This window comes from Lichenostomus cassidix, chromosome 7, assembly GCF_008360975.1.
Source record: "Lichenostomus cassidix isolate B80296 chromosome 7, HeHo_3.0, whole genome shotgun sequence".
NCBI lineage: Eukaryota > Metazoa > Chordata > Aves > Passeriformes > Meliphagidae > Lichenostomus > Lichenostomus cassidix.
In genome coordinates this window covers 25781883-25807932 of record NC_139488.1, presented here as the reverse complement: position 1 = coordinate 25807932, position 26050 = coordinate 25781883, and the positions used below count along the sequence as shown (strand labels likewise).

The 26050-nt window shown below is 36.3% G+C and overlaps 1 protein-coding gene across 4 annotated transcripts in view; it reads right to left on the bottom strand.

The window, feature by feature from the left end:
* PTPN4 (protein tyrosine phosphatase non-receptor type 4) overlaps positions 1-26050 on the bottom strand; it is a 111105-nt gene that overhangs the window by 16747 nt on the left and 68308 nt on the right. For all 4 annotated transcript variants that reach the window (XR_014853505.1, XR_014853506.1, XM_085066890.1 and 1 more), the window contains exons 12-20: positions 23257-23429; positions 19482-19550; positions 12645-12779; positions 11201-11359; positions 6729-6888; positions 4073-4156; positions 3921-3977; positions 2390-2546; positions 733-899 (exon numbers count right to left, since the gene is read on the bottom strand). Coding sequence is in view for 2 of the 4 variants with exons in the window: in XM_085066890.1 (XP_084923016.1) it covers positions 733-899; positions 2390-2546; positions 3921-3977; positions 4073-4156; positions 6729-6888; positions 11201-11359; positions 12645-12779; positions 19482-19550; positions 23257-23429 (1161 nt within the window). In the remaining 2 variants the exon portion in view is untranslated. The remainder of the gene's footprint in view (positions 1-732; positions 900-2389; positions 2547-3920; positions 3978-4072; positions 4157-6728; positions 6889-11200; positions 11360-12644; positions 12780-19481; positions 19551-23256; positions 23430-26050) is intronic.

The window sequence follows — 26050 nt, the reverse complement described above, 5'->3', positions numbered from 1 at the left end:
TTATAAATAAATGTTGCAAAATATAATGCTAGGTCTCCATTTGGTGAGAAGTTCACAGAATAAAACACACACTGCTGTGTTTTACAAATCCACTGTTTCCTGCTTTAAGCCACTTGACTTCATGCATTTAAGATGGATATCATCAAGGCACAAGTCAGTACTGGAGAAAGACAACGGCTACCAGCAGCTCAGGGCCCCACAGGAAGTGCACTACTGTTCTGAGATATGTCAATAAAAATCAACTATTTATAAAATACACATTTACATTAACCTTTAACATTAGGGCAGTATTTTCCATTGGCTCTTTTATCTTCCTTCATTGACAATGCCCATAAAATGGCAACAGCTCAGGTACCATTCAGTTTCTACAGCAACTTAGGTATGCAGTGAAGGCCTGAGTACAGAACACATATTTTGGTAGACATTCTTCAGCCTTCATCTTTATGAAAGTATTTTATTAGCATGTCCCTGATAATCACAAAAAGTGTAAGTAATTGATTAAGCTTTTTATAAAACTAAATCCTAGTATTAGGTATTCTTAAATTTGTACATACAATACAGGATTGATTTTTTTACTTTGGTTGTTTTTCTTTTGAGTGTGTAAGACAATTGTTTTGCTAAAAGATGCTGACTGTACTGAAATTTAACTGAAATCTGCTCTGTTTAAAATAACTGCTATCCCAAAAGACTTGGAATTTACACCCAGCTCAAGGCAATACAGACAGTACTTACATCAAACTGAGCCAAGACAGTTCCAGTGATAAGCCCCTCTGCTAACTGAATCATGGATTCCCTCAGAGCATTATCATCTTGATGGACACCATCAAGTGGAGATTTCTCAGGGATGTACTGAAAATCAGGTTCGCTCTCCAGCTTCTCTTCCACAACATCATAGACAGCTAGAACAAGCAAAGGTATGAATTGTCTGACTGAAGATGCTGTTCGACTAAAGTTAGCTCTAAGTCATTTATTTAAAACAGCAAAGCCACCACGTTTCTCCATTAGAAAAAGCCACATTTATTAGCACATTGATTTTAGTCCCCATCAGCAAGGATAGGTAGCCTTTACTGATCATTACAATCCATGATTAAACTACTTTTTTTGGTGTAATAGTAATTTTAAGTGAAAGCACATCACTGACAGCTAAAATTTTGATCAAACCTCACGTTATATCCTGCCTTGTCTGATATAACTCCTTAATCTCATATTCTCACATCACGCTTCTGTTATCATTACAGCTGCATTTACATTTTACTTATCATTCACTAAGAACTCATTTTAGGCTTCAGTAATTAGGGCAAAAAGTGCAGACCACCTGAGAAAATTGCATTAATACATGGCATTATAAAGCTATCAATTCTGTATGTGTGCCTTGCCTATAAACTCAGAAATAATATGCACCTTCTACTACATATAAGAGACATACGCTGTTCAAAAGCCTCTTTTTAATTTATATCGTATCACTACAAAAGAGGAAACTGGCAATTCCTCACTTCTACAACTCACATATTTTTATCCAGAATACAAAGATAATCAACACACAACAGGAAAGGTAGTTTCTTTTAGCAAATTTGCAAACAAAGCTCATAATTTTATCTGCAAAAGAAAGTAAGCACACAAAAGCTGCAAGAGGAACTTACACACAGAATGACAGCACATGTAAGAGGGTAGTGCAAATTAGTGCATAAGGGAAAAATTTTTATGAAGTGGATGAGGTACTCTTCAAAAGTAATTCCAATTATTCCAATTAAATATCAATATTTTTCATTTTGCTTTTTCCTCTCCAACTATATTACAGTTAGGTGGTGCAGCAGAATTAAATCCAGTGCCCATCTGCTGGCTATGATCCACAGAGTATTTTGCGAATATGTTGCATAAGCTTTTATTTAGACCACATTTTAGCACTTCTACTAAGCCTCCTCAAGTAGAAATGTCACCTGTGTTTTCAGATTGTTTTAAAAATGTATGGAAGGATTTTGCATATATTGACCTCCAAAGTCATCCAAACACTGGGTTATTTGGTGAGGGTGGTTTTTTTTTTTTTTGTGCTTGTTTTAAATTTTCCTTAAGGGAACAACAATAAACTCATGAAGCACATTCAGTATCCATATAGCTTTCTGGACATTTTTATCAATGAGAGTGAAAACAAAATTTAAATTAGCTCTCTGCTAAAAATATTTGATTTCTGACTTTTTAAGGTTTTCAACACTTAGTTATACACAGCTCTTTGGAGTATGGGATCAATACACTCTGTTGTTCCAGTTTCTTTTCAGGGAAGGGAGTTCTTTCCTACAAGTTAAACATTCCATCCCAGGACACAAAATGGAGGTTAGAAAACAAGAGCAGGGTGTGGATTTTTGTTTTTAATTATGATGTAGAAGCCACTCACCATTGGGTCGAACTAGGAGCACAAGTTCCCCTGAGTGTCTCTCACAGCTAGCTTTAATAAACATTACAACTTGGTCGTGGGTATGCTCTGCGATATCCCTGCCGTTAATCAGTACAACCTGGTCCCCTTCATTCAAACGAGGGACACAGAGATCAGCCTGCAAGGTTGGGGGAAAAAAACCAAAACCATCTGTAACACATGCCAGTACCAATTTCTTACCTTAAAATAACAACTTAAAGTAACTATACTTGGGCTCTTGAACCCCGTTGCTATGGTTGCTGCACTGTATTCAAATGATAAAATCTAAGTGTTACACAATACATAGGCAGTGCCATTCCCATGAACAAATTCATCTGCAGCTGGGAGGTGACTGTCACTGCAACACGTCTTTCAGCAGCTGTTACTCCACTCCTCAGCTGATGCAGAAAGCTCCTCTGTTTGAATCCCACTTTGTATAGGCAATTAAAAAGCAGGGTGTTTTATCTTTGAAGGTAGAGGAGTAACATGGCAAAACCTTGTCCAAATCAATTTCACAGGCTTAAATGCTTCATGTCTAAAATACTGCAATGGTAATGGTAAAAAGCAATGCACAACTCCCAGTAATCCCAGAGAGAGGAACCAGGTAATTAAAATTGTAATTATAATCACAGTCTAAACATTGTTGCAGAAAAGAGGGAGCACAAGCCATCAACAACTATCTTCTCCCTACAGAGTGAACGTTTAAAGCCAAATTTATTCATGTCATTATGTATTTAAGGGATAATTAACAAGATACAAGAACAACAGTTTTGGCAAACATTTCAATGGTTTCAAATAGTAAAAAACCCCAAACAAACAAACAAAAAAAAACCCCAAAATCCCAACCCCCCCAAAAAAGAAAGCTGTACTTCTTAAATAAGCAAATAAATGGTTAGCTCTACTCTAACCCTAAAAGGTATAGACAGAGCTGACACCAGTCAGTTGAATACCAGGTCAGCATTTCTGGCATTAAATTGGCAAATATTGTGCCTAGTTTGAAGACACTCTTATAGTCACTAAACATCAGTAACAACATGCAATCAGACCTGATGAATGATTCATAATGTCTGGTTTTAATCTACATCTTGGCTTTACTCAGCTACATCTGTCACTAAAGTAAGACATTTGCGATTTTAGTTATTTTTAACACTCTTTCAATATGTAATTTATGTGAAATTACTGAATGTCTGTATCTAAAAAAAGTAATAAAGTAAAAGTATTTTTAGGATGGCACAGCTCAAGTACCAGAGCATACTGAGCATCTGTAATGCCCTGTAATTTTCAGAAATTAAACTTTGTTCCAGTAGGGAAAAAATACCTTTGAAGATTGAAGAACTTAAAAAAATATGTTGTACGTCCCCACCAAATTCTTACTGCATTTAATTTGGTTTGTTCAGAAAATGTTATAGCAAAAACTAATTTTCACAGGCAGCTAGGAAATAATTTATAATTTTCAATACATCCTTCAAGATACACAGATATTGATACCAAGTTTCCTTTTTTGGTAACTTACAGGTGTTCCTGGAGCTACCCTGGAGACTATTACCGGCATCTTCTGATCATATCCACCCTTCAAAAACAAATTAAATTTGTTTAAATTAGTAATAAATCCCAAATGTGAGAAAATAACCTTAATAAACATGAATGGAATAGATGTACTGTTACCTTTACATTGAAGCCAAACCTTCCATTTTCATCTGGTTTCATTCTGATCATAACAAGATTGTCATGAGGGACGCCACCATTGGGCTAGCAGACAAAAGTTATATTATGTTAGTACATATTTTGTTCCCAGTTTATCTTTAAAGACATTGTATCTAATAATTCTGTAGTTCTCTCATCAAATAATTGCTCCTGGACACTTGAGAAGATGTCAAGCGGTAACACAAACATCTTAGGTTTGCATAAAAGGGAAAAATTAAACATTTATGAGTCTTGGACATAACTAAGTTAAAGGTGTGTTCTGGCAAAGCAAGCTCGAAGTAAGAAAGAATATTAGAAAAGACTAACTGGTTAAACTAATAAAAACAGCTTATTAAATGGAAACTTCTTAAATTAATTTTAATTAAGACATGGTGAAGAGCTGCAATAAGAATGTAATACAATGAAGAGAAAGACAATTGAAGGTATCCTTTTGTTTCTATTAACAGCCATATGCCAGTGGTAAGCAAGGTAATATTGGTTCCCTATCCCTTACTCCATTCTCCAGTGTAGTGGAGTATGAGGTGCGGCATATGCTCTGCACTGATTCAACTCTGAAAATTTTAGCTGCCTTCTTCTTATTTTTATTCAGATTACAACAACACTGGCAAAGGAAATACCAATAAACTGAGGAACACAAGGTACCTTTTTATATGAAAAATACCAACTTAGTGCCAACAAATTGATTTTTAGTTGGTTTCCACCTATATTTTTTCACAGACTGAACATTAGCTACTATTTCTATAGTTCCTACAGTGAGGATGCAAAGCAATAAAGAAATGCATTTCAAGGAAGTTTTCAATGTTACCACTTCCAGCAAAGCATAAGACTCATACTCTGAAAAGAAAAAAACAAACTTAGAAAAGCAAATACTTTTATATGTAAGGAAGTTCAGAACCTGGAGTTTCACTAGGTTAAAGAAGTCTGCAAAACTTGGGTCATTAAAAGTTACCTCAATTGCAGATGTTTTCTGTTCTTGGCTAAAATTCACTAAATGCATTCATTTGCACTCTTGGCCACACCTGTTTTCAAATACTTCTGACATTGTCAGACTGGATACTTAGGGATTGCAGATGGAGTAAAAAGCTGTCATTCTCTTATATGTCCTACTACCTTTCTACACAGACTTTCCAAACATGCAACAGACAAAGGAAATTCAATAGCTTTATGAAGTCAAAATGGTGAGGGGTTTTCTTTAAAATATTTGAGATGGAACAGCAGAGGACTTTAGTGGTGCAGGAACTTGAATTCTGGTCAGAAAAGCAACTTTGAAACCAAACAACATTCCAAAAAATTCAATCATGCTATGCTTCTTCTGTAATCCCCAAAATAAAGTCATCAGCAGACGAAATTAGATGTTCTATTACAACAGTGCACTGCCTTCATCGAGACTGCATAAATGTGTCCCACTGGAGCACAGCAAACAATCACAGTGACAATGCACAGAATAAAAACAATCTCCTTCACACAGCTGTGTTGGTTTTACAGAACCAAAAGGAGTTAAAAAAACAACTGGAAGTTATTTTTGTCAATTTGGTAAAGATAACTGACCACAGGGCAGAAAAACTTGATGACTAAAGCAGTGTTATCTTTCAAAACAGAACAGTACTACAATATGACTCAGGTAAGCACTGGCTGAAGACAAAGCTGTTACAAATTCAGTTTTATCATTTAATTAAAACAAAATTTTTTACAACATTCCCAAAGCACTCAAAAATTTAAAAGTTTCACTTTTGAGTCTTTTATTAAAACCCCAGCTATGAAATTTAACAGGGATTTTATGGGAATCTTAACTTTGTTATAAGGCCTGAGAGAACACCTAGGTTTACTGTTCAGAATGCAAACAAAATAAACTAAGGCATTTCTAAATATCAGTTTGGGGAGGTGACTCATACTTTTGAATGCCTAAGGTTGACAAAATTGTTTACACAGTATTTGCTACATCTGGATGTTAAACAGTTTTCCCATCCTGCAACACATTTCTTGTCCCACATCAGTGTAAAATCAAGAACCACTGGAAAACTTCTGGAAGGATAAAAATCACAGAAATGGTAAGGGAGATCTCACCTCAGTCAATCAACTGACTAGATTACTTATCTCACACATGCTTCAATATGGAAAAAGAACTTCTGCTCATATTTTTATATTTGCTGCCACAGGCTGCTTGGTAGTCCCTTCCTTGGAAATTCTAATGAGAAATGCAACCACAGACTCAAGAAGCCTCTCCTGATAAAACCATTCTAGGAGCTGGTAGGCATTTTCAGGTTGAGCTTTTTAGCTAAAACTAGATTAAACACCTGCAATGTCTTCTTCAAAACTGATGGCAAAAGACTTCGCAAAGAAGTGGTCAGGTAGAAATTTCTGCATGTGCTGAAATGCTAATGCTCAAAATGTTTGCATAACCATCCCAATGGAGTGATCTGCTGTCAACTGACAAAGCACTACTCCAGCAGGTAGAAAAGGCAGCAGGAGCTAGTGAAGGGACAGTATGGACAAGAGAAATATAGCAAGGTAATGTGCAAACACAGCAGCTCTGAAACGCTTTGGAACCAAGCTCGTGTAAAGCAGGACTATCGTTCTGACAGAAAGCACAATGGTTCAATTGGGCCAAAAAACTTACAGTGGATTTTTCAGGTGATGCAGGAACATCAAATGTTTCATTAATATGGTTATCCAGTTCTTGCTGTGAGTGTGAATGATGAATTTGGTTCCAACTGTTCTTTTTAAATTGTTTGGGTGGTAACGCTGGAGGCTGCCCATCCATAGAAGTCTCTTGAGATCTAAATACCAAAACAGAAGTATGAAGTGGAACAATCCTAAGATATTGACAGCTCTTTCAGGGTTGCAAATAAACTGCAAACGTTAGAAGAAACTCAAGAGTTTGAGAGATGAATATCTGTATGTATTTTTAGAACCTCAAAAATGTAATGCAGTAGAATATATTGGCAGTCTATGTTTGCACCTGGTGCAGCATTTTTCTTGATAAGCAACTGTAAACAGCAACTGTACAGCAAAAGTTCATCTTTTACCTATGGCCTTTTTAAAAAATGGTTTTAGCATGCTTAACCCACTACTTCTAATCTGCAAGCACTCTATTCTAGATTAATAGAAATGTTCTCGGTGTTTTTGTATAATATGAAGAATTTCCTTTTGTCAGTCCTTTTGGAATAAAAGCTTAACTGTATAATTTGTATTACATAAATATATGATTCATCTTTCATTATATGGATTTATATTTAAGAATTAAGAAGAACATTTGGAAAGGCTCAAAAGGGCAGCTAGCTCACAGTTCCCATTAACTTGGTTTGAATGCCAGTTGCTAAATACCGGCAGGATACGTCGTCCTCCACAAGCACCCCATTAAATGGTGCTATTAAGTCATTTAACAATTTCAGACAACAGCCCACTGATACCAGATCCATAAACCATTAAGAATGAAGTTACAGGTTATAGCTAAATCTAAAGAGAATGCTACCACCAAAAATGGGTGTGTCTGCTCTTTCACCCACATCCCTGGCTGCTTCCTTGAAGAGGTGGTGCTCCTCCCTTGGCTAAGCCAGCTTACACCAAGCAACCAAAAATACACCGACTTTTTGGAAAAGCCTGGGTCCTCTGCTGGTTCAACAAGGTGAACTGATTTATCTCAGGGCTAACCACCATGCAGGGAAGGATGGACACTCCCAGGACACTGCTCCTTTTGTTATCAGCAAGCTTCACTGGTAACTCATCACATAACTCCCTCCAAACACACAGGTAGCCACGTGAGCACCTCTGCTGTATTTAGTGCTCTCGCCTCAATGAACTGTTAGCAGGGCAAGACTCTCACTATGAGACTGCAAAACATTTAATGTTGCTGCAAATTAGAAAACCTAAGGCACACATCAAACTCCATACCATATAATTTGTCTCCATGCAACTCAAGAAAGGCAGTTCCCAGATACATGTTCTAAAATAAAAAAAACCCTGAGCAAAACTGAGTATAGCGATTTCAAAAAAAGGATGAACCTCTTTCAAAAATCATGAAACCTGGAAAATAGAACACTTTGAAATGCCAAACATTTTCTGCTTCAGTTTAAAAAAATTAGTCAATATTCTTAGAAAACAAAACTGGTAACATTTTTGTCAGTGTATGAAAACAGCACATTTGAAAAGATCCCAACAATATTTTTCTCTATGTTTCTGCTTAATTTCAACTTTCAGAAAATATTTTTTCATGAAGTGTTAAAAGAAAAAAAAAGTACTAATTATTCAGTCTGATGTCTGAAGAACCTCATGCTCAAAATACACTTGGGAAGAAAAATAGTATTTCTTAACACTTTTCGATGCAAGTAACAGAAAAAAGAGCACATTTTATTTTTCAAGATAAGCAGCTTTTCTAAATTCATTTTTGTGGAAAGAAAAATATGATGATTGTCAACATTTGCAAAACAAATCTGCAAGGCAGCTATAAACTATTTAGACGTCAACTTACAAAGGTCACCCAGAGATTTTTAGCTGCCTATGCATTCATTCATTCAAGTCTGACCAGCACAGATTATTCAGCCTTTCAAGTTATGTATTTTCCTGCGAACAATTACTCCTGAGAGTCTTAAACCAAATTAAAAAAGGAACAGAAAACATGAATAGAATAACAAAAGAAGTTATTCTGATAAATGTAGAAGATGGATCTTATGTTTGACTAGATGTCTGTACATACATGTCAACAAACACAAATAAATTCCTACCGAACACACAAACTTATAGAAAAGATTTGAAAAGTTACTTAAATGAGCATTTTACAAGCAGCAATGCAAGTACTATAATATATTAGCATAATGAATTGTGAGAACTAACAATCAAGCCTTGGGCATAAACTTCACTGCTTTATATTTGCCCAGTCAGCTTTGAATTTCCTTATGAATGCTCAGACAATGGCAGTGAAAGCAGCCTATTTTGCAGGCAAAGCAGCTCTCTGTTACTGAATTCAGCAATTTACATAATAATAAAATAACACACAAACCCTGGCACTGGCAAGCTTTGGGTATTTTTGTTACAGATATCCGGCCTGATCTTTTTAATATATTTAGCAAAAGTTCCATAAATTTATTAAAATAAACACTTATCATGTGCTTTTGGAATTTGAGGTTATAATTACTTCAGGGAACTACAAGCACAGATCTCTCAACTTAGTTTTGAACAGGACATGCAGATGGCCAAAAGATGCGCAATTAAAGGTTATATTAGCTGAGCTATAATATCCTTCTGAACTGCATGGAAACTTAATTTCTTTTGCTATGTTGATTCCAAACTCAAAAAGATCACTAAACCTATTGCCAGTCAGGTTATCCCCTCTTTCTTACACATACAAATTTAATCAACAAATAAAAGTTTCTGACAAATTAGCATACGGACTACTCAAATCTTTTCAGCCAGAAAGGTCAAATTGGTTAAGAAATAGCTTTTTGGACTGTAAAACAGTATAATTTAAAATTATATAGCTAATATGAAATTCACATCTACTATTTTCCTTCAAATGTCAAATCTTAAATTAATAACACCACCTTAAACCTTCAAAACCTTAATGGGGTTCATATATTTTTGACAGTCAATGTCCTCATTCTTAAAAATATCTTATACTAGAGATCTATACCGGGATAGTAAATTTCACTTTAAAGCTTTGAACAAGAGGAAAAAACCCAAAAATTGAACCCCTAACACTTAAGTGTTGGAGATGGAAGAGCAATACTTTTTCTGCTTGGGTGTAAAAAGTGCAAAACCATGAAAAGGAACAGCCACAGTTGCACAACTAATGTACAAAACCACTTCCTCTCTTTCTAAGACTCATTTCTATGGTGACTTACTCAAGAAATCAAGTACTAAATAAACAAATCCTAAGAACATTCAGGAAGATCTTGTACAACTTAGCGTAAAGGCATACAAATAAAATAGAGTATTTAAGAATTGTGCTTACTTCACTTTATCACTCTGCCATTCAGTAAGGGTTTCTCATAACTGACTTCAGTTGGAAGTCTTGGAACAGAATGAACCTGACCCTGTGTGGCCTTTGGACAACAAAACTCTAATATGAGAAAAGATTCACAAGTATTCCAGTTCTCAGAGTCCTTTGACAGGTTAGAAAGCCCACCACAAAAGGGAGAATTTACATGATTAGGTCAAATTACTATTACATAACCCTGAAAGTTAAATAACTAGCTGAGGGTCAAATTATAACTATTGCAGGCTATTGTAGAAAGAATCATGTGCTATTTTATAAAACTTTAAAAATTTTGTGGTCTATTTCCCTCCTAAAAGTTACACATAGTTGTTAAAGCTGAAAGTACAGTCTAGGCAAGGTTTTAAAACTGTTTGAATAGCTACCCAGAGTCATTTTCCCTGAGACACTTGTTTATAAACATGTAATTAGGTACGTGCTGCTTTACAGTTCTCAAATAGTTTTGAATTTCAGTATCTCTGAATAACTCAACGGGTTATTTTGTTTGTCTTCCTTCTGGACCTAATGCACTATAATAGTTTTTATTTTGCCCACCATATTTTACAGTAAGTAAGTTTACAGTATAAAGAATATTCAGCATAACTGGGGAGAAAAAAAGTCTGACAGTGTCATCTTAAAAAAATAAACTCTGTAACAATATACAAAATACACTAGCAATGTCCAAATGCTGGGGTGCCAAAAAGGTATTTTGGCTAAATAGTTTGTAAAGCTCATTCATGCTTCTGTGCCTTGACAAAAAGCAACATTTCCAAACTCATGGTAATTAAAACTTGTCTTCAATTCTGTCAAAAGCCCAGCTTTTGTTTCCACATGCAGACACTGATGGTCACATTACAGCAAACCCACAGCTTGGGTCAGTGGGGATGGTATTGTAATCCTGAACCTGGAATATGTCAGATACAGCTCTTCAGTTTTGTATCATCTAGTTCTTTTTCGCAGTAAGACCTATACTAATACTCCCTAAAAAACAGCCACCTTTTTATTAGATTGCCTGGCTCTCTCTGACCCCACATTTAACAGAGAATTCTTCCAGGCCAAGATTTCTGACTTCCCTCCAGAAGCCCTGCATGCTACAGTGGTGTGGTAAGAGCAGAACTTACGGGGATGTTTCCAGTATGATGCTGTTGGCCTGGGTGGAAGATGGAGATCTGTGATTAACAAACACTTCACTCGGGGAGGTGTGAACCACATGATCCACTAAATGTCCAACTGATGAGGGTCGTAACCGAGCTCCTTCTTGACTGAAGGCGGAGTTGCGACTAAGAGGGAAAGCAGAGCAGTGCAATGTGACAAGAACGTTCTTGTTAATCTACATTTCTGATACCACCCACTAAAACGGGATGCCAAAAATATTATTTCCTCTCAGTGCAAGAACATGTTTATACACATAATTTTATTAAAATTTCAAAAATTACTGAAACAATTACATTGTCACATTGACGTGTTGGACTTCATGATTTTATTTTTTTAAGTGTTCAAAAATTATTTTAATAAACACTAACGTCTATTTTAAAAATGGATTTATTTTTAATTAAAGAAGCCTGAAATCACTATGGTCCAATGAACAGGCTGACAGCCCAATCAACAAGAAGAAAAATGGATTCCGAAGAGGACAAATCCTGGCACTGTTCATGGCAGAACCTAACCTGAATTCATTTAGTTGAACAGTTTATCCCCTGCACCTTCCCCTAGAAGAATCACAACCTTTGCACTCAGTCTTATAATTTCTGTGATCCAGTATTTTCCCATCTGAAAACTAGTACAATGACACAGCCATATTAAAATTCTTTTAGACATACATGATTAAGTTTGTTACGCTTTTAAGCATTATTACAAAGATTTTCAGTAATTTTCAAATGCTACAGATATTTACAACATCAATCTTGTGAATAATATGCTGCAGAGTCTTAAAATCTAGTTTATGCAATATGAATAAAACAACATCAATCTTGTGAATAACATGCTGCAGAGTCTTAAAATCTAGTTTATGCAATATGAAACTTAAGTCAGTTTCAGCACGCTGAGAAAACTGCTCACCTTCCAAAAGTAATCAGGAATGTTTTTTCACTAACGTAAAACAGAAAGTTCTATCATGTGAAAAGAGTGAACATTGAAAGAAAATGAAGAAAAATTGAGAGGAATAAACCTGCAAGGATTTCCAATTGAGTAATTTCCCCCAATGTTTTATAAAGTGGTATTAACCAAAACAAATTATTTTTAAAATATCACGTAGATTATATCACCAGGGTATCTTTTTAACCAAATTAGTAATTTAGTTTTAATTGTGCTTGAGAAAACTCAAGTTCTGAAATTTAGAGTAGTATGATACATCTCACACTTTTTATAGGTCAAGTGAGAAGCAGCTAAAATTCACCCCTAAATGCTTTCTTCTGTCTGAAGCTAAGTCTTACAGAGAATCACTTGGCACAGAATTTTTGAAGCTGTTTGTCTACATAACACATTAATCCTTTTATTACAGGAGTAGATCACTCACATTAGAGGCAGACAGTCATTTCTAGGGAGAGAAGATTTGATGCTACTCACTGATTTGGGGTTCCAGGTGGAGACCGTGACGGGAGGCTCTGTGTTTCCAACCTGTCATCAGACAGTGAGTTCCTACTCACTACTTCCCAGTCCATCCCACTCATTACTTTCCGTGCCAAGGGTTTACTGGGGGATCTAGAAGAAGAATGTAAAATGACTCACCAAAAATTATACGATGTAAGAACAAAATTACATAAAATTCACCACAATGAAACTGGTGTTCTATCATAGGAAACCAAATGATATGTAAGAAAGGAAATGTAATAATGTAAAGCTATATTTACATGGGCAGTTCTATATTTTCTCCATCTACTGTACTTCATTTGCTGTACTTTGAAAAGAATGCCATTGAAATAGTAATAAACTAACTGTTGGCTGTGAGGGAGACAGGCAGGACAGAATCTGACCTCACTAAACTTCTAATGCCTCAAAGACAATCTGATTCAAACAGAATAATCATTGAGAGATCTGAACTTTGAATGTAGAACAAAACCAAACAAATACATGAACAAAAACCACCCCTCCAAGTAATGTAACTGTTTAGCCATCTCAGGAAAAATAAAGCAGTGAAAACATCAGGCCAAAAAAACTCCCAAAGACTTTGAAGAACTGAAAGAGGGGTAATCATAAACATGGAAACAGAGTTACCAAGTTTGGTTTACATATCAGAGGTTTCCATCAAAGTGACAAGCTTTCTCCCAGAACATGCCTTGTCACTTGTCAGGCAGATGCAATAATGCTGTTTAAGTATTTACACTTCTTTGTGGGTAACAGAATTTCATTTGGGTTTGTGCCAGAAATGTCCTTCAGGTTAAAGGTCATTATAACCAGTGCTTTTATCCAAAAGGAATTTTATTTTCTACTTGTTGCCCTTTCTTGACATTAACAAAACCTTTTATTCCCATTCTCCAGTCATTCCAGGATGCCTACAATCTCCTGCTGTTTCTTTCACCTATTTCTTAAGCACAAATGAAATCCTACTTGTAATCTCTCATGAAATACTACATTTCTCTTTTACACTGGAAGTCATCAAATGAATCATCCGAGACTTCTGGTTGCTTTTTTCTTAGCATTACGTTAGATGGTTCAGTCATCCTGACACTAAACATACCCAGACTTTTGCAGTTTGTTGTTTTTAACTGAAAATTCTTCAGCTAACAACAAAAATAATTTTAAAAAATCCATCCATCCATGTCCTGTATATTTTGTGTTACTGGGTTTTTACTCTATTGCTTTGATGGTGCTACATAGTTCAGATTTCTCCTCTATCATTGCCCAATCCTCTCTCATTCCACTCGTACTTCAATCTTTTGTGACATAATTTAATTTCCATTTGCCTTCATATTCTACCACTATACTCTCCACCTTTGCACATGAGATGACAACGTATTTTTGTATCAGCGGTACAGCTCCATACAGCCATATCAAAAAATAATTTCTGCCTTTATTGTCCTTGGGACACATAGTAACTTCTTTATCTTCATCATTATTACTGGGTTACTGAAAGCGCAACTCCAGAAAGAAGGAACTTTGAGAACTTAAGGAACTACCTGCACACAAACTACATCCTCTGAAAACGAGAAACTTGGTTACAAATGTATTTTTGCTTTTCAGAGAAGTTAAAACTCAATGCAAGTCACCACCTTGAGCAGTCCTCAATATTATCAAAAAAGTCTACAACAACAACCAACTAAAAATTATACTGAATAAGCTTCACATACAGAAATAAGTAAGTTGTCAACATTGATACTAAAGGAGTGTTGGTCTGCATGTGAAAGGTTTATTTTCACCCCACCACCAGTTCTGAACATGTATTGCATTCTGCTTTGCTGCTGTAAAGTCTTACTGAAGAACAGCTGACAAATTCCAGACATTTAAGTGAGATGGGCTATTCTAAATAATATTGTTTGAGGTGTCATTCCACCTGGGGGAAAAAAATCTAATAGTATATTAATATTTGAAAAGAGCTAAAATATCAATTAATTCCTCAGGAGAAGCCCATCCAGTTTCTTAGCATGCTTCACTGTATTTAAGGAGTATTAATTTGATTTGAAAAACAATTAGCTTGGTATCATATCAATTAAACCAAAACTCCAACTTCTGTTATTTGCTTCAGATGTGAACAACTCAATTGTTGTGATGTGAACAACTCAAACCACTTAGGTATCTTTCTTCACAAACATGTAAATGTGAGCAGTTCTGAACAGGTAAAATAACAAGAAACTGAAATAGCAGAACTGAAATGCATGTCTAGTTCTAGCCTTTCATTACTCTTTTATTACTCAGGGCTATGATTAGCTGGACTCTGCTGACAGCGTGTTTGCAGCCAGCAGATGAGCACCAAGAGCCAGCTCTGCCCAGAGATGGATTCTGCTACCAACCAAAGAACAGTCTGAGGGAAAAATGCAGAAGAACATAATATAACCAACACTGAATTAGGTAAATACAGGACTGAAGATACAGTACTTGCTGACAGACACATAAAAGCAACTACTGAACCTCATTTACCTCCAGTGGAAAAGCAACAAATGGAATACAGGAAGGTGGGGGGTGGTGGGGTGGTGCGGCTTTTCTTTATTTAACATACAACAACAGTAAAAGTGCCCCATCCTTGCCCATGTGAAACAAGATAAATTACAAAGAGAGACACAGGAGTACATAGGGTGGGGAAAAAAAAATCCAACTTTTTCCAAAAATTACGTTTTTGACTGCTTCAAGGAGCCCCACTGCTTTGTATCTTAAGTCACAGTCTGTAACTATGTTTATGCAAACTTCCTCAATCTATACAACAAACGAACACAACTCCAAAATGAGCAAAGCATCACCTTCTTCCCTATCAAAACACCCAGTGTTAAGGAAACACTCACCTTTTACTGTGGATAGGATCTGATCTTTCAGAAGTAATAACTTACCACCATGATAAACAGCTGCAGGGTTTATCACCAAAGCTTCGCTTCAATAATTTTATTAACAGCTCTAACCTCAGAGTCCCACCCACTCATGTTTGTTGCCCCAATTTCCTGTCTTTGCAGAAATTTCAAAGAAAAAATTACCACACTGCAGCACCGAACTTTGTAGTGCTGTGGCTTTTTGATTTTACTTCTCCTGTCAACACTTCCAAATCTAACAATAAGCTGTTTTTTTAATTAGCATTTATGATTTGTTGTGAAAGATACCTACAAATTGGTCCTGTATCACTAATTTCTTACTATATTTACATAATTTCCTCATGCCAGAGTGCTGCTGAGGAGATGGGAGAGGGAATCTAAGCTGTAAAAAAGGTTGAAATTCTAAATTCCACCTCTGTCTGCTCAGTCTGGATGGTTCTATTGCACCCAGCACAGGGCACTGACAGTTAACAGAATAAACCATTTTCAGATTTAATTTTGCTGTACCTGCAGAGATAGTCCTAAAAAAGTTGGAAGCAGTCCCATCTATTTGAGTTTTCTGAAAATTCAAACTGAAAACTTTACCTGCCCCCAAGTCTTATGAGCTGCAATGCTACAGCAAACACAAACAAAACACCAAACACCCAAAATCAAGTAGCAGGGATGAAATTACATAATGCAACTAAAAAAACTCATGACATTATATTAACTCAGCTACAGTACATGAAAGCCTTCGAAGACAGAATTTGTTTGGCATCTCACAGCTGAAGGGCTAAATCTTGCAGAGGCTGGGAAAGAACAAAGGTGTTCTTTGGGAATACAGGTGGGAATTTTTAAAATAATTTCTGTCCCAAAAAGAAACATAACCTGGAGCCACAGCCTTGCTTTGTGTTTTGGCAAGTACAGGGAACGCATTTCTCAGCAAAACTGACAAACAGTGCTTCAGAACAAGTGACTGAAACTACATACAAATCTGCAAGGTACATCACACAAATGACATATGCAATTTAAAGCACCTGAGAAATTATTTAATCAACCTGATTAAGTGCACATTTGAAGCACGACTGAATTTTTGGAAACAGAAACTTCAGCTTAACGACAGTGAGTGTGCAGACACAAATGACCGACACCCACTCACTCAAACTCTCTTCTTTCAGCCCCTGTGCACACCAGAACTGATCAGCAGAAGAATATTTTGCAAAGACTCTAAGAGAAAGCAGTGCCCTTTAGGAATTATCTCAATTCATGTCTTGATGGAACCTTTTTTCACTCTTATTATCTATTTTTATTAAGTTTCTGGGAAGTTTTATGGGGTTTCAATGATTGTGAATATCCTGCCATAAGTGAGGTCAAGAGAACAACCGTAATGAAAATGATAAAAAAAACCCCAAACAAAACAAAACAAAGAAACAAATAAAAACCAAACAAACCCCACCCCAAAAAACCTAAACAACTGCAGCAACAGTCTTCTGAATGCTGAACTTGGAGCTGCACAAAGATTAAGAAAAGAGCACCTACATAATGTATGCAATTTATTACAGAATGTATCCTTCACAGTAGTAATTCCATTTTTAAAAATTAAATGTTCCTATGATTTGGAAAAAAAAAAATCATTCAGCTAATTTTTCAAGTAAAATCCTGAGAACAAAGAGCTAAGCCTGGTTCCTGTAGGTTAAAATTTCTTGTTTTATTCAAACGGCAGTTAAAAAATTTTGTTTCCTTGTCTCATGCTCTGTACTTATGTTCCACTCAGCATGCAAAGGCCAGATTAGCTGGTCATTACTTCTGGCAATCACCATTTCCCACCTTAGAACAAATAGAACACTTAAGGAACACCTCAGTGTAACTCTCTGTGTTTGTTTTCTTACCATGAAATGATTCAAAGGTTTGCTCAGACAGTATTAGTTCAAATAAGGCAGTTTCTAATTAGATATTGTTAAGAAATCAAAGTGTAAATCTGGATAACTCTACAAAAAAAACATTGAACACATTTTCTAACTGATCTTGAATAAATCTCTTTATGTAATAATAATAAAAGCAACAGCAATTATTCAAATTTATGTGCCCACCTAATTCTCAAGAAAGACTTTGACTTTCAAAAGCAACCAAAACAAGCTCACTGCCTGAGAGCTTAAAAAGCTGTTCGACACCACCATGACTTTGATAAGACACACCATGAAAGCGAAAGGCAGATTCCAGGAATAAAACCCACGTTATACCTGGAAAATCATTGAAAACAAAATGTATCCTCTGTATGAATACAAAAGGCCTGATATCTACTCAGTATGTCAACTTGAAATGTAAATGTTTAGAAGACAAAGAATTAATGTTCTTAGATTAAGTTTTTTGAACAACACTGTGTTCTAGAAATGTCTTCTATGTCAAGCTTTTTTCACTCTTGAAAATATTAAAGGTCTTTAAAATTGAAAATACATTAATTGCACACTGTCATGAGGAATACAGAAGAAGCAGCTGATGTATTAAAAGCCTTTTGAGATGTATTTGTTACAATACACCATTATTTCATTTCACTGATATAAATATATGCCTCTAACATCAGTCATCAGCATTTCTGAGAAACTCAAAATGTGTGGATAGATGCTCTATTCCTTAATCAAAAAGCAACAGTGGAAACTAAAACTCCTGAGGATGGAAGAGCCAAGCATTTTATTAACTAAAAAAAGCTAAGATTTATGAAAATCAGAGCAGTTCTAGCCATGGCTTTTGGTTTTATAGACTTGATCGATTTTATCCTGCTATACATTACAAACTAGAAGTGACCCCCAGCAGCACTTGCTGGGTGTTGCTGCAAAGGGAAGAGTGCCATCTACTGAATAAGAGTTTCTGAAATGATAAAAATACTCCTCAATACAAAGTATCAGCTCTCCTTACCCTGCTGACTTCTGGGGAATTGCCAAGTTCAGAGTGCAATAAGAAAAATAGTTTTTAACTGATTCATAGCTGTCATTTAGCAAAGTGAAGCTCACCTGTCATGGTGTTGAGTCTCCTGAGTACTAAAAAAGTTGCTCCAAGAACAAATCTAACCAGATTCCCAAAGTAAATTAAATAGAGGAAAAAAAAAATTTTATACAGAAAATAATGGTTTTATAAAATCTACTTGTTGAACCAGCATCTTACAGCATTTCTGCCCCCAAACCTAGTAGGGAGCTGTCTATCTATGGTGGGCCTAGCTAAAAACCCAAATTATATTATAATTCACAGGGAGAAAGAAGGGGTAGAGACAGGGCAGGAAATCAAGGCAGAATTCACCAATACTGTTAAAAACAGTGTCTGCAAGCACTTGGAAAGCTTGCTGGGCTTATTACCAGAAGTCTGCAAGCATAAATTGGAACTCCAGAGTTCCTAAAGGGGCAAAAAGACATCTCAGAGCTCAGTAAAACAGAAGCATATAAAAGGGACACTGCTGCCCCCTCCCCACAAGGATTCTATTAATGATCAGAGCAGACTGCCAGGTGGATGTAGCAGCCGTTTTACTTTTGAAAACAGCATCATAATTTCTGAAGAAAGAACTAAATTTAGGTCTTGACTGTTTTATTGTAATCACTAAACTCCTCAGGAGTCAGGAACCAAATTAATATATTCTCGATTAGCCAACTACTCTGTGACCAAACACCTTCAAAAGCAGCTCACTTTTCAAAGTAAAATGCCTCATTGAGTACAGTGATAAAGCTGTTGTCACAAGTAAGACTCACTGTATTTATTCTGAAGGAAATACACATGTACAGTTGCATGTTATTATCACAGATGAAAATACCCATTAAGTCAATATTTTAATGGAGTATTTAACAGCAGGAGACCATTCCTTGCAACAAAAACAGCACAAAGAGGGCTAATACGTGTACCAACAAACTACATAGACTGAAGGCTATTCTGAATTTTGAAAATACATAAAGGGGGAAGGAAATATTAAGGCATGTAAATTACTTACCTTGCAAATACCCTGTCTTTATTTGCTCTTTCTTTACCATACTGCACAGATTGGACCTCTGTTCTCCCACTGGAAAGCAAAACAAAATCAAACCACTAAATCCAACATGATTAAATAACAATTTCTTGTTTAAAGTTGAACCATCTCAACAAAAAGTATAAATTCTGTTTTCAGTCATGCTCAAGCAATTGCCCTAGCTTCTGTACAGTGTAAAATTAGAAAGCATTTGGTAGAAATGTAGGTCTTCTTTCCAATTAATTTTAGATGCAACAAAGCTTTCTGTTCCTTTTGCTTTTTTATCCAAAGCAATAAGAAATTTCTGCTTGAATCGTTGAAAAATACTTAATAATATTTCCTGTTATAGCCACTATCAGAAACTTACAGCATCTCTTCCACACTCTTCCTAAACTATTCCCTGAATTGCTAATAACTTAGTTGCTTCTTAGTTTAGCAAAGTACCACAAAAAATTACATGATAAGCACATCAGGATTGTATTCTTCTATGCAACTTGTCAAAACTAAGATTAGATCTTGGAACTTGCTGACTTTTCATGTAAGACCAGATGTCTTGTGTCAAATCAAAGATCCTTTATAACATTTCATAATTTCTCTTCTAGAAAAAAAATACAATTTTTGAGTGTTTTTCAGCATTTAGAATTCATGACAAGATACCAGCAACACTTGCTCTAGCAACCACTTCCCCATTAATAACTTCAGACCAAGCAGAGAGTCTCTTACAGGGATATTTACATTATGAAACCAAAGAACTATCTATTTCCACATTCATATCATAGAATTACTGGATAAGTGAAGACCTGAGAAGAGGGCCAGCTGGTATCTCATGAAATTCAGTGAAGGAAAATGCAAAGACTTGTAACTGAGGAGGAATAACCCCATGCACAGGCTGAATGTCAGCTGGCTGGAGAGCAGGTTTGTCCAGCACAGGTGAGAGCACATCTGGAGTGCTGGGTGGAATTCCAGAGTGCTCCAAGTCAAGCAAAGGGCCACAAAAACAACTAGGGGACTGGAGCATCTGACGGGAAAGGGTGGGAGAGCTGGGACTGTTGTTCAGCCTCAGGAAGAAAAGGCTCAGGATGATCAAATGCCAGAAAGCGAAAGTAAAAAATACAGCCTGACACTTCTTAAGGGAGCCCAGAGACAGGACAAGAGGCAATTGGCACAAACAGAAATATGAGATCTCGTACTTAGTCGAGGCAGGCAGCAAGGACAGGGCTACAAAACAACATCCTCATCACCCACCAAAACAAAACCAAGTTTTTACTGTGAAGATAGTTTAACACTGAACCAGGTTGCTCAGAGATGGTGATGTTTTCCTCCTTGGAGACATTCAAAACCTGTCTGGATACTCTCCTAGGCAACCTGCTATAGTGGACCCTGTTAGAACAGGGCATTGGACTCAACAGTGTCCAGAGCTGCCTTCCAACCTCTGCCATGCTATGACTCCAGGAAACTTCTCTTTCCAAACCTGCTGCCTGCTAAATTGCTGAGGTTACCCATTTTTAATTCCAACAAGCAGTAAGTTGTATGTATTTGCCTCTATTCCATTCCAGTAACTCTATCGTATTTGTCCTTCTGTAACTGCTACTACTAATAAATGATTGAAGGTTTTCAGAGAATTGATGTTCCTACTCTTTTCTCTATGTAATTTATTTTGCATTTTTGGGCACTGAACTTTATCTACTATTTTATTGCCTACTCACCCCTCACTGTGAAACCAAAACCTTCTACCGTTGACTTCAGATTTTACTACAAAACGCCGTTCTCACTTCAGTGTTAACTTCCCTCCATTATGAAGAAGGAACCTACTTGTTTCCCATCTGGTTAAAAGATGCTAATACACAATAAAACTCCTCATGTTTTTTCATGAGTATTTGGTGAGTAATACTATTAGATCCACTTTGAAAAATCCAGTGACAGTGTACACAGTCACCTCTTCTCACTAACAGTCTTCTCGATCCTTCTTGGATGCTTTAAAAAAAGAAACTCCACTAAATTTGTTTTAAAATTTGCTACACAGAAGTATTTTAGACCAATGGAAATAACTTATGTAACAATTTAACAGTTCAACAATTTAATGTCCCCAGTTTCTTTCAGAAGTGGAGATAATTCTTTATAGACCTGTCAGTTCTGTGTTTTTATTGGCTTGTTTTGATCAAAGAAGTGTTGGCTAGAATTCTCTAGTCCAATTTCATGCTAACACTAGGTCACCTCTGGTCATGGCTTTGTCTAGCTGACTTTTAAAAGCCTCCAGAAACAGAGATGCCACAGACACTCTAGGTAACTTGTTCCAGCAACACACTGTTCTAAAAAAACCAAATACTTTCGCTCATGTCCACCCAAAATCTTGAAGGTGAAATTTCACCTGCCTGTTACCAGCATCTTTGGGTCCATCAGCTCTGATACTGCCTTGAAGCAGCTTTAGGCTTGCTACTGAATTCCCCCTCAGCTTCCTCTTAACCAGATTAAACAAGCCCAGTGCCCTTAACCTCTCTTTGTGTGCCATGTTATTCCTGTTATGCTGCCTCTCAACAATCTCTCAAACTACTTGCAGAAATTCCAGCTTTTTGGCTGCTTCAGCAACTTTAATGACCTTCTTCATTCTTATGCAGTTTCCCTTTTCATCTTACGTTAACTTAAGTTGAATGTCATCATCAAAGAGCTATTCTGTAATAGTAACCACAATGATTCAGATTCAAAATCCTTACAGAAATGAAAAAGCTCCCTGAAATTCACTACAGCAATATTGAGTCAAGTCTCAAACACTGTTCAGGATCATAGAATGCTGTTTCTCAAACGGGTACTGTGAATGCTGGTCAAAAAACAGATGCTATAAACAGTTAGCCACTGAATTACTTTCCTCTTTATACATTTATGCAATTCACAAGTGTGACAGAAATAGCCTGTTATTGTGTTTTGTAGCTTTTCATCATGTCCCTTTGTACGTCACAGACACTACTGCCATTCTAGATGGATGATTAGTAGTAGCTCTGTTATTCTCTGTTTCAGGCACTATTTAAACCATTGGCATTCTGCATTACTTGCAAAGACAGTTAATTCAGTCCCTGAACAGAGATATATTTTTATAATAAAAAGCATAAAGCAGCAAAATCTAACACCACCCACTCCAGCATTACAGGGATTATAGCTATTACACAGTCATTCTGTGCACCTCCAAGCTTTTTGCCTATTATTTTAACTTCATCCTTAAAGGTTATGGATTTAATTTCCCCTTCATTTTCTGAAATTCTGGTTTTGATACAGAACATATATGTCCTTTGTCTGCACCTAATTCCTATTTGTATACCTTCAGATAAGTGGGCTTTACTTGTACAGGCTTCTTTTCAGTGATTTGTATTTGTTTTTTATTTAGGTCTGTTTTGTTGCTGTGGCTGCACACTGTATCTGAAACTCAACAGTTTTCAAAAACACCAGGTCAAAGACTTTTAAGTTTTGAGACAACATTTTTAAGATAAACATAACCCAGCACCTAAACAGGCCAAGAAATGAAGCTTGGGAGACAACCTCAGAGTACTGGTGCAATAATGACCACTAATAATACAATAATTATATTTTCAAGATATCTTAAAAAATTACTGACATTTGAAACTTAGGCCAACAGGGAATGGGAACACTTGCAGGATACAAAACCTACTTGAAATATGTTTTAATACAGATTCTAGATAATTCTCTATTTTTATTAAAGAGCTGCCTATTCACTCATATTCTTTGCCATGTATTTCAAATCAGCACTTACCAGTACCGGAACTTGGAACCCAAAGTGAAATAATGTGCAAAAAAGTTCTTCTGAGGGGGAAGTGGTCTGTCCAAACGGAAGAACGTGTGATGCTCAACACAAGCCTTCCACAAATTCTTACAAGCTCGATAATTCACCATATTGAATCCCAGTAATGTTTCTCTAGATTCATGCTAAAAAATGAGAAAAATGTATTTCAGATAAAAATAATTCCAAGTTAATTTTGAAACTAAGATAAATATTGTTGGCTTTGGGCTATTCTTTTAAAATCACGCTTTTTGAAGTGGTACTCTAATTTTCTGTTAACTTAATGTACAACAAACCCTTTTAAAATACCTTTACAGTTTCTTAAAAGAATTTTTTTTGTTCCCCTGGGTTTTGTTGGTTTTTTTTAAGAGCTGCTCAAAGGTTAACAGTCTGTTTAGTGATATAGAAACAAGTCTAAAAGGTATAACCCAAACTACATGAAAAGAATACCGTGATTTGAGAGCTCAAAGAAAACATGCCTCTCCCTTCAAAATTACTACAGTTAAGATGAGCAATTGTCATGCACATGTGGCAGCTGGAGATTGGGAACAGGTATCGATCTCAAGAGCAACTGATGTGCCTACTTCTGAATGATTCATTAGATTCCTGGGAAATGCAAGAAGCAAAATGGCAAAGCAAGCTAAGCTATTTTGCCTGTCGAGAGAGCTTGGTAACAACCTTTGTAGGTTTGGAAATATCATCAGCATTTTCTTTCCCTTCACAGTATGAAATCCTCCCCAACATTTTGCACACCTTAATTGATTTCACTTAACAGTAAAGACTTTTCTAAGTTAAGCTTTTGTTGGTCTGCTTATCCATAGATCTCCTGAGAAACCAAGGCAAAAGCCAGAAGCTCTTCCCCCACTGTTGTTTTCGGGAAGTCGCTGTCAACAATGGCTAAGAACAACACTGTATTTTCAGCCACATGACATATTTACAAAATAAAACTGATTTAAAAAGCAAATAGCAAATTTTAACTATTAATTGATGAAATTTGAAAAATTATATTCAAGAAACTAAAAGCCAATATTTAAATTCAATTACAAAGATTACTTATATCTCTGTTCCTAATTTCCAAGTTTTGCCAACTGTTTCCTGTATTTTCTAGACATGTGAACAGAAGCATTTAAAAATTAGAAGTTATGAACAAGGTAACAGATATTAAGTCCATGACCTATGCAGTTATAAAAGGCTTTATCAACAATGTAAAAGTCAAACAAGGTAGATTACTATTCTGCAAGAGAGCAACTATGCAAAATTATGGACTGCCCTCATCTGCATCCCGTAAAGGATGAAACAGCTAAGATTTTAGATTCTAACAAAAAGTTCTCATGATGTAGCAAATTTTCATGTTCTGTCAGCTTTTCAAACAGTTGGAAAAGAAAATTTGACAAGTTATATGAGCTGATGATCATACATTTTAATGCCATTCAAAGTACTATAATTATGGGTTGGGGAAAAAAATACAACCTGCTGTTTCCCCTAGTTTGTATTCCAGAAAACAAGCTGATCTGAATCTCATGCCACCATCTGATCAGTAGATCAGACATGAAGCATGGAGGAGGAGCTGGTATGGCAGGATGAGAAGGAGCTGCAGCAAGATCAACTTAATTGTAATGCGAGACAGCACTTTCACAGGAACTTGGTGTGCTAGAGCTTTAAAGGTACCTTAACAATAGTTCTATTCATAGCTTTTAAAGCTTTCATTGCAGTGCAGGGAGAACTGATTCTAAAATCCTACCCCTTCATCTCAATTACAGCTAGGAAACATTGTCTAAGGTAAAGAATAATACAGGATATTGGCTCCAAAGTGCACTCATCCTTCCCCTATTCACTCTTGCAGGTTCTGTAATATTCTGATGTAACTTGGGCACTTGAAATTCATCTTTGCTGATGATTCTGGGATCCAAGATCTGGTTCTATTGCTGGATTCAGAATAAGGTTGCGCCTGTATTCCCTGAAAATAGCAGGCTTGAATCAATGTGGGCTCAGCATAAAACCCCAAGCTGACATTTGTAATGCCCATGGTACTTCAGCCAAAGGCACATAAAGTAACAGTTATAGGACAGTTATGCTGCAGCCCATGGAACGCTTTCACAGCACAAGGCTCCAGGAAGATGCAGAAGTCTCCATTGGTATGACACTGACATACAGGCATTTCAGGGGGTTATGTCTGTTGAGATCAGTATTAGAAGACTACCTCAGGGAGCCACAGCAGAACTGTGCTCCAAAATTGTTTTCTTACTAATTGTGTCCGTGGTTTCTACTAAAGAGAGGAAAACAGTCTGCTTGCTACAGAGAGGAAGATTGAAGCAGCTGAGATGCACTACTGGTAATGAAGCTCTGGACCCCAGCACAAAACTACAGTAAGACAATTAGAAATAGTGGGCAAAAATCCTGTGAAAGCTTAATGCAGCACAGATACTTCTGCCAGCAGAATTTGCTCTTTATCAGAAAAAACACAATGCAGAAACTTTGACCGGATTAGGCAGCAATCAACTAGGCATCTAATGAACGCCAGTGCTACTTAAGATCAAGTACAGATTTGGGCAGATAAGCCCATGCATCACCTTGTGATTACAGACCAAGTTCTTTCTAAAAGTCAGCCAAAAAAAGTCAAGAAAAAATTCAAAGCACAAACTTCAGATACATAATCTATAATTTAAAAAAAAAAATCAATTTTCTTGACCACTCACTGAAACCAGGTTTCAGTTATGGCTAGAAACCTATGATATTGTTTAGTTCCAGACTCAAGTAATTTTTCAAT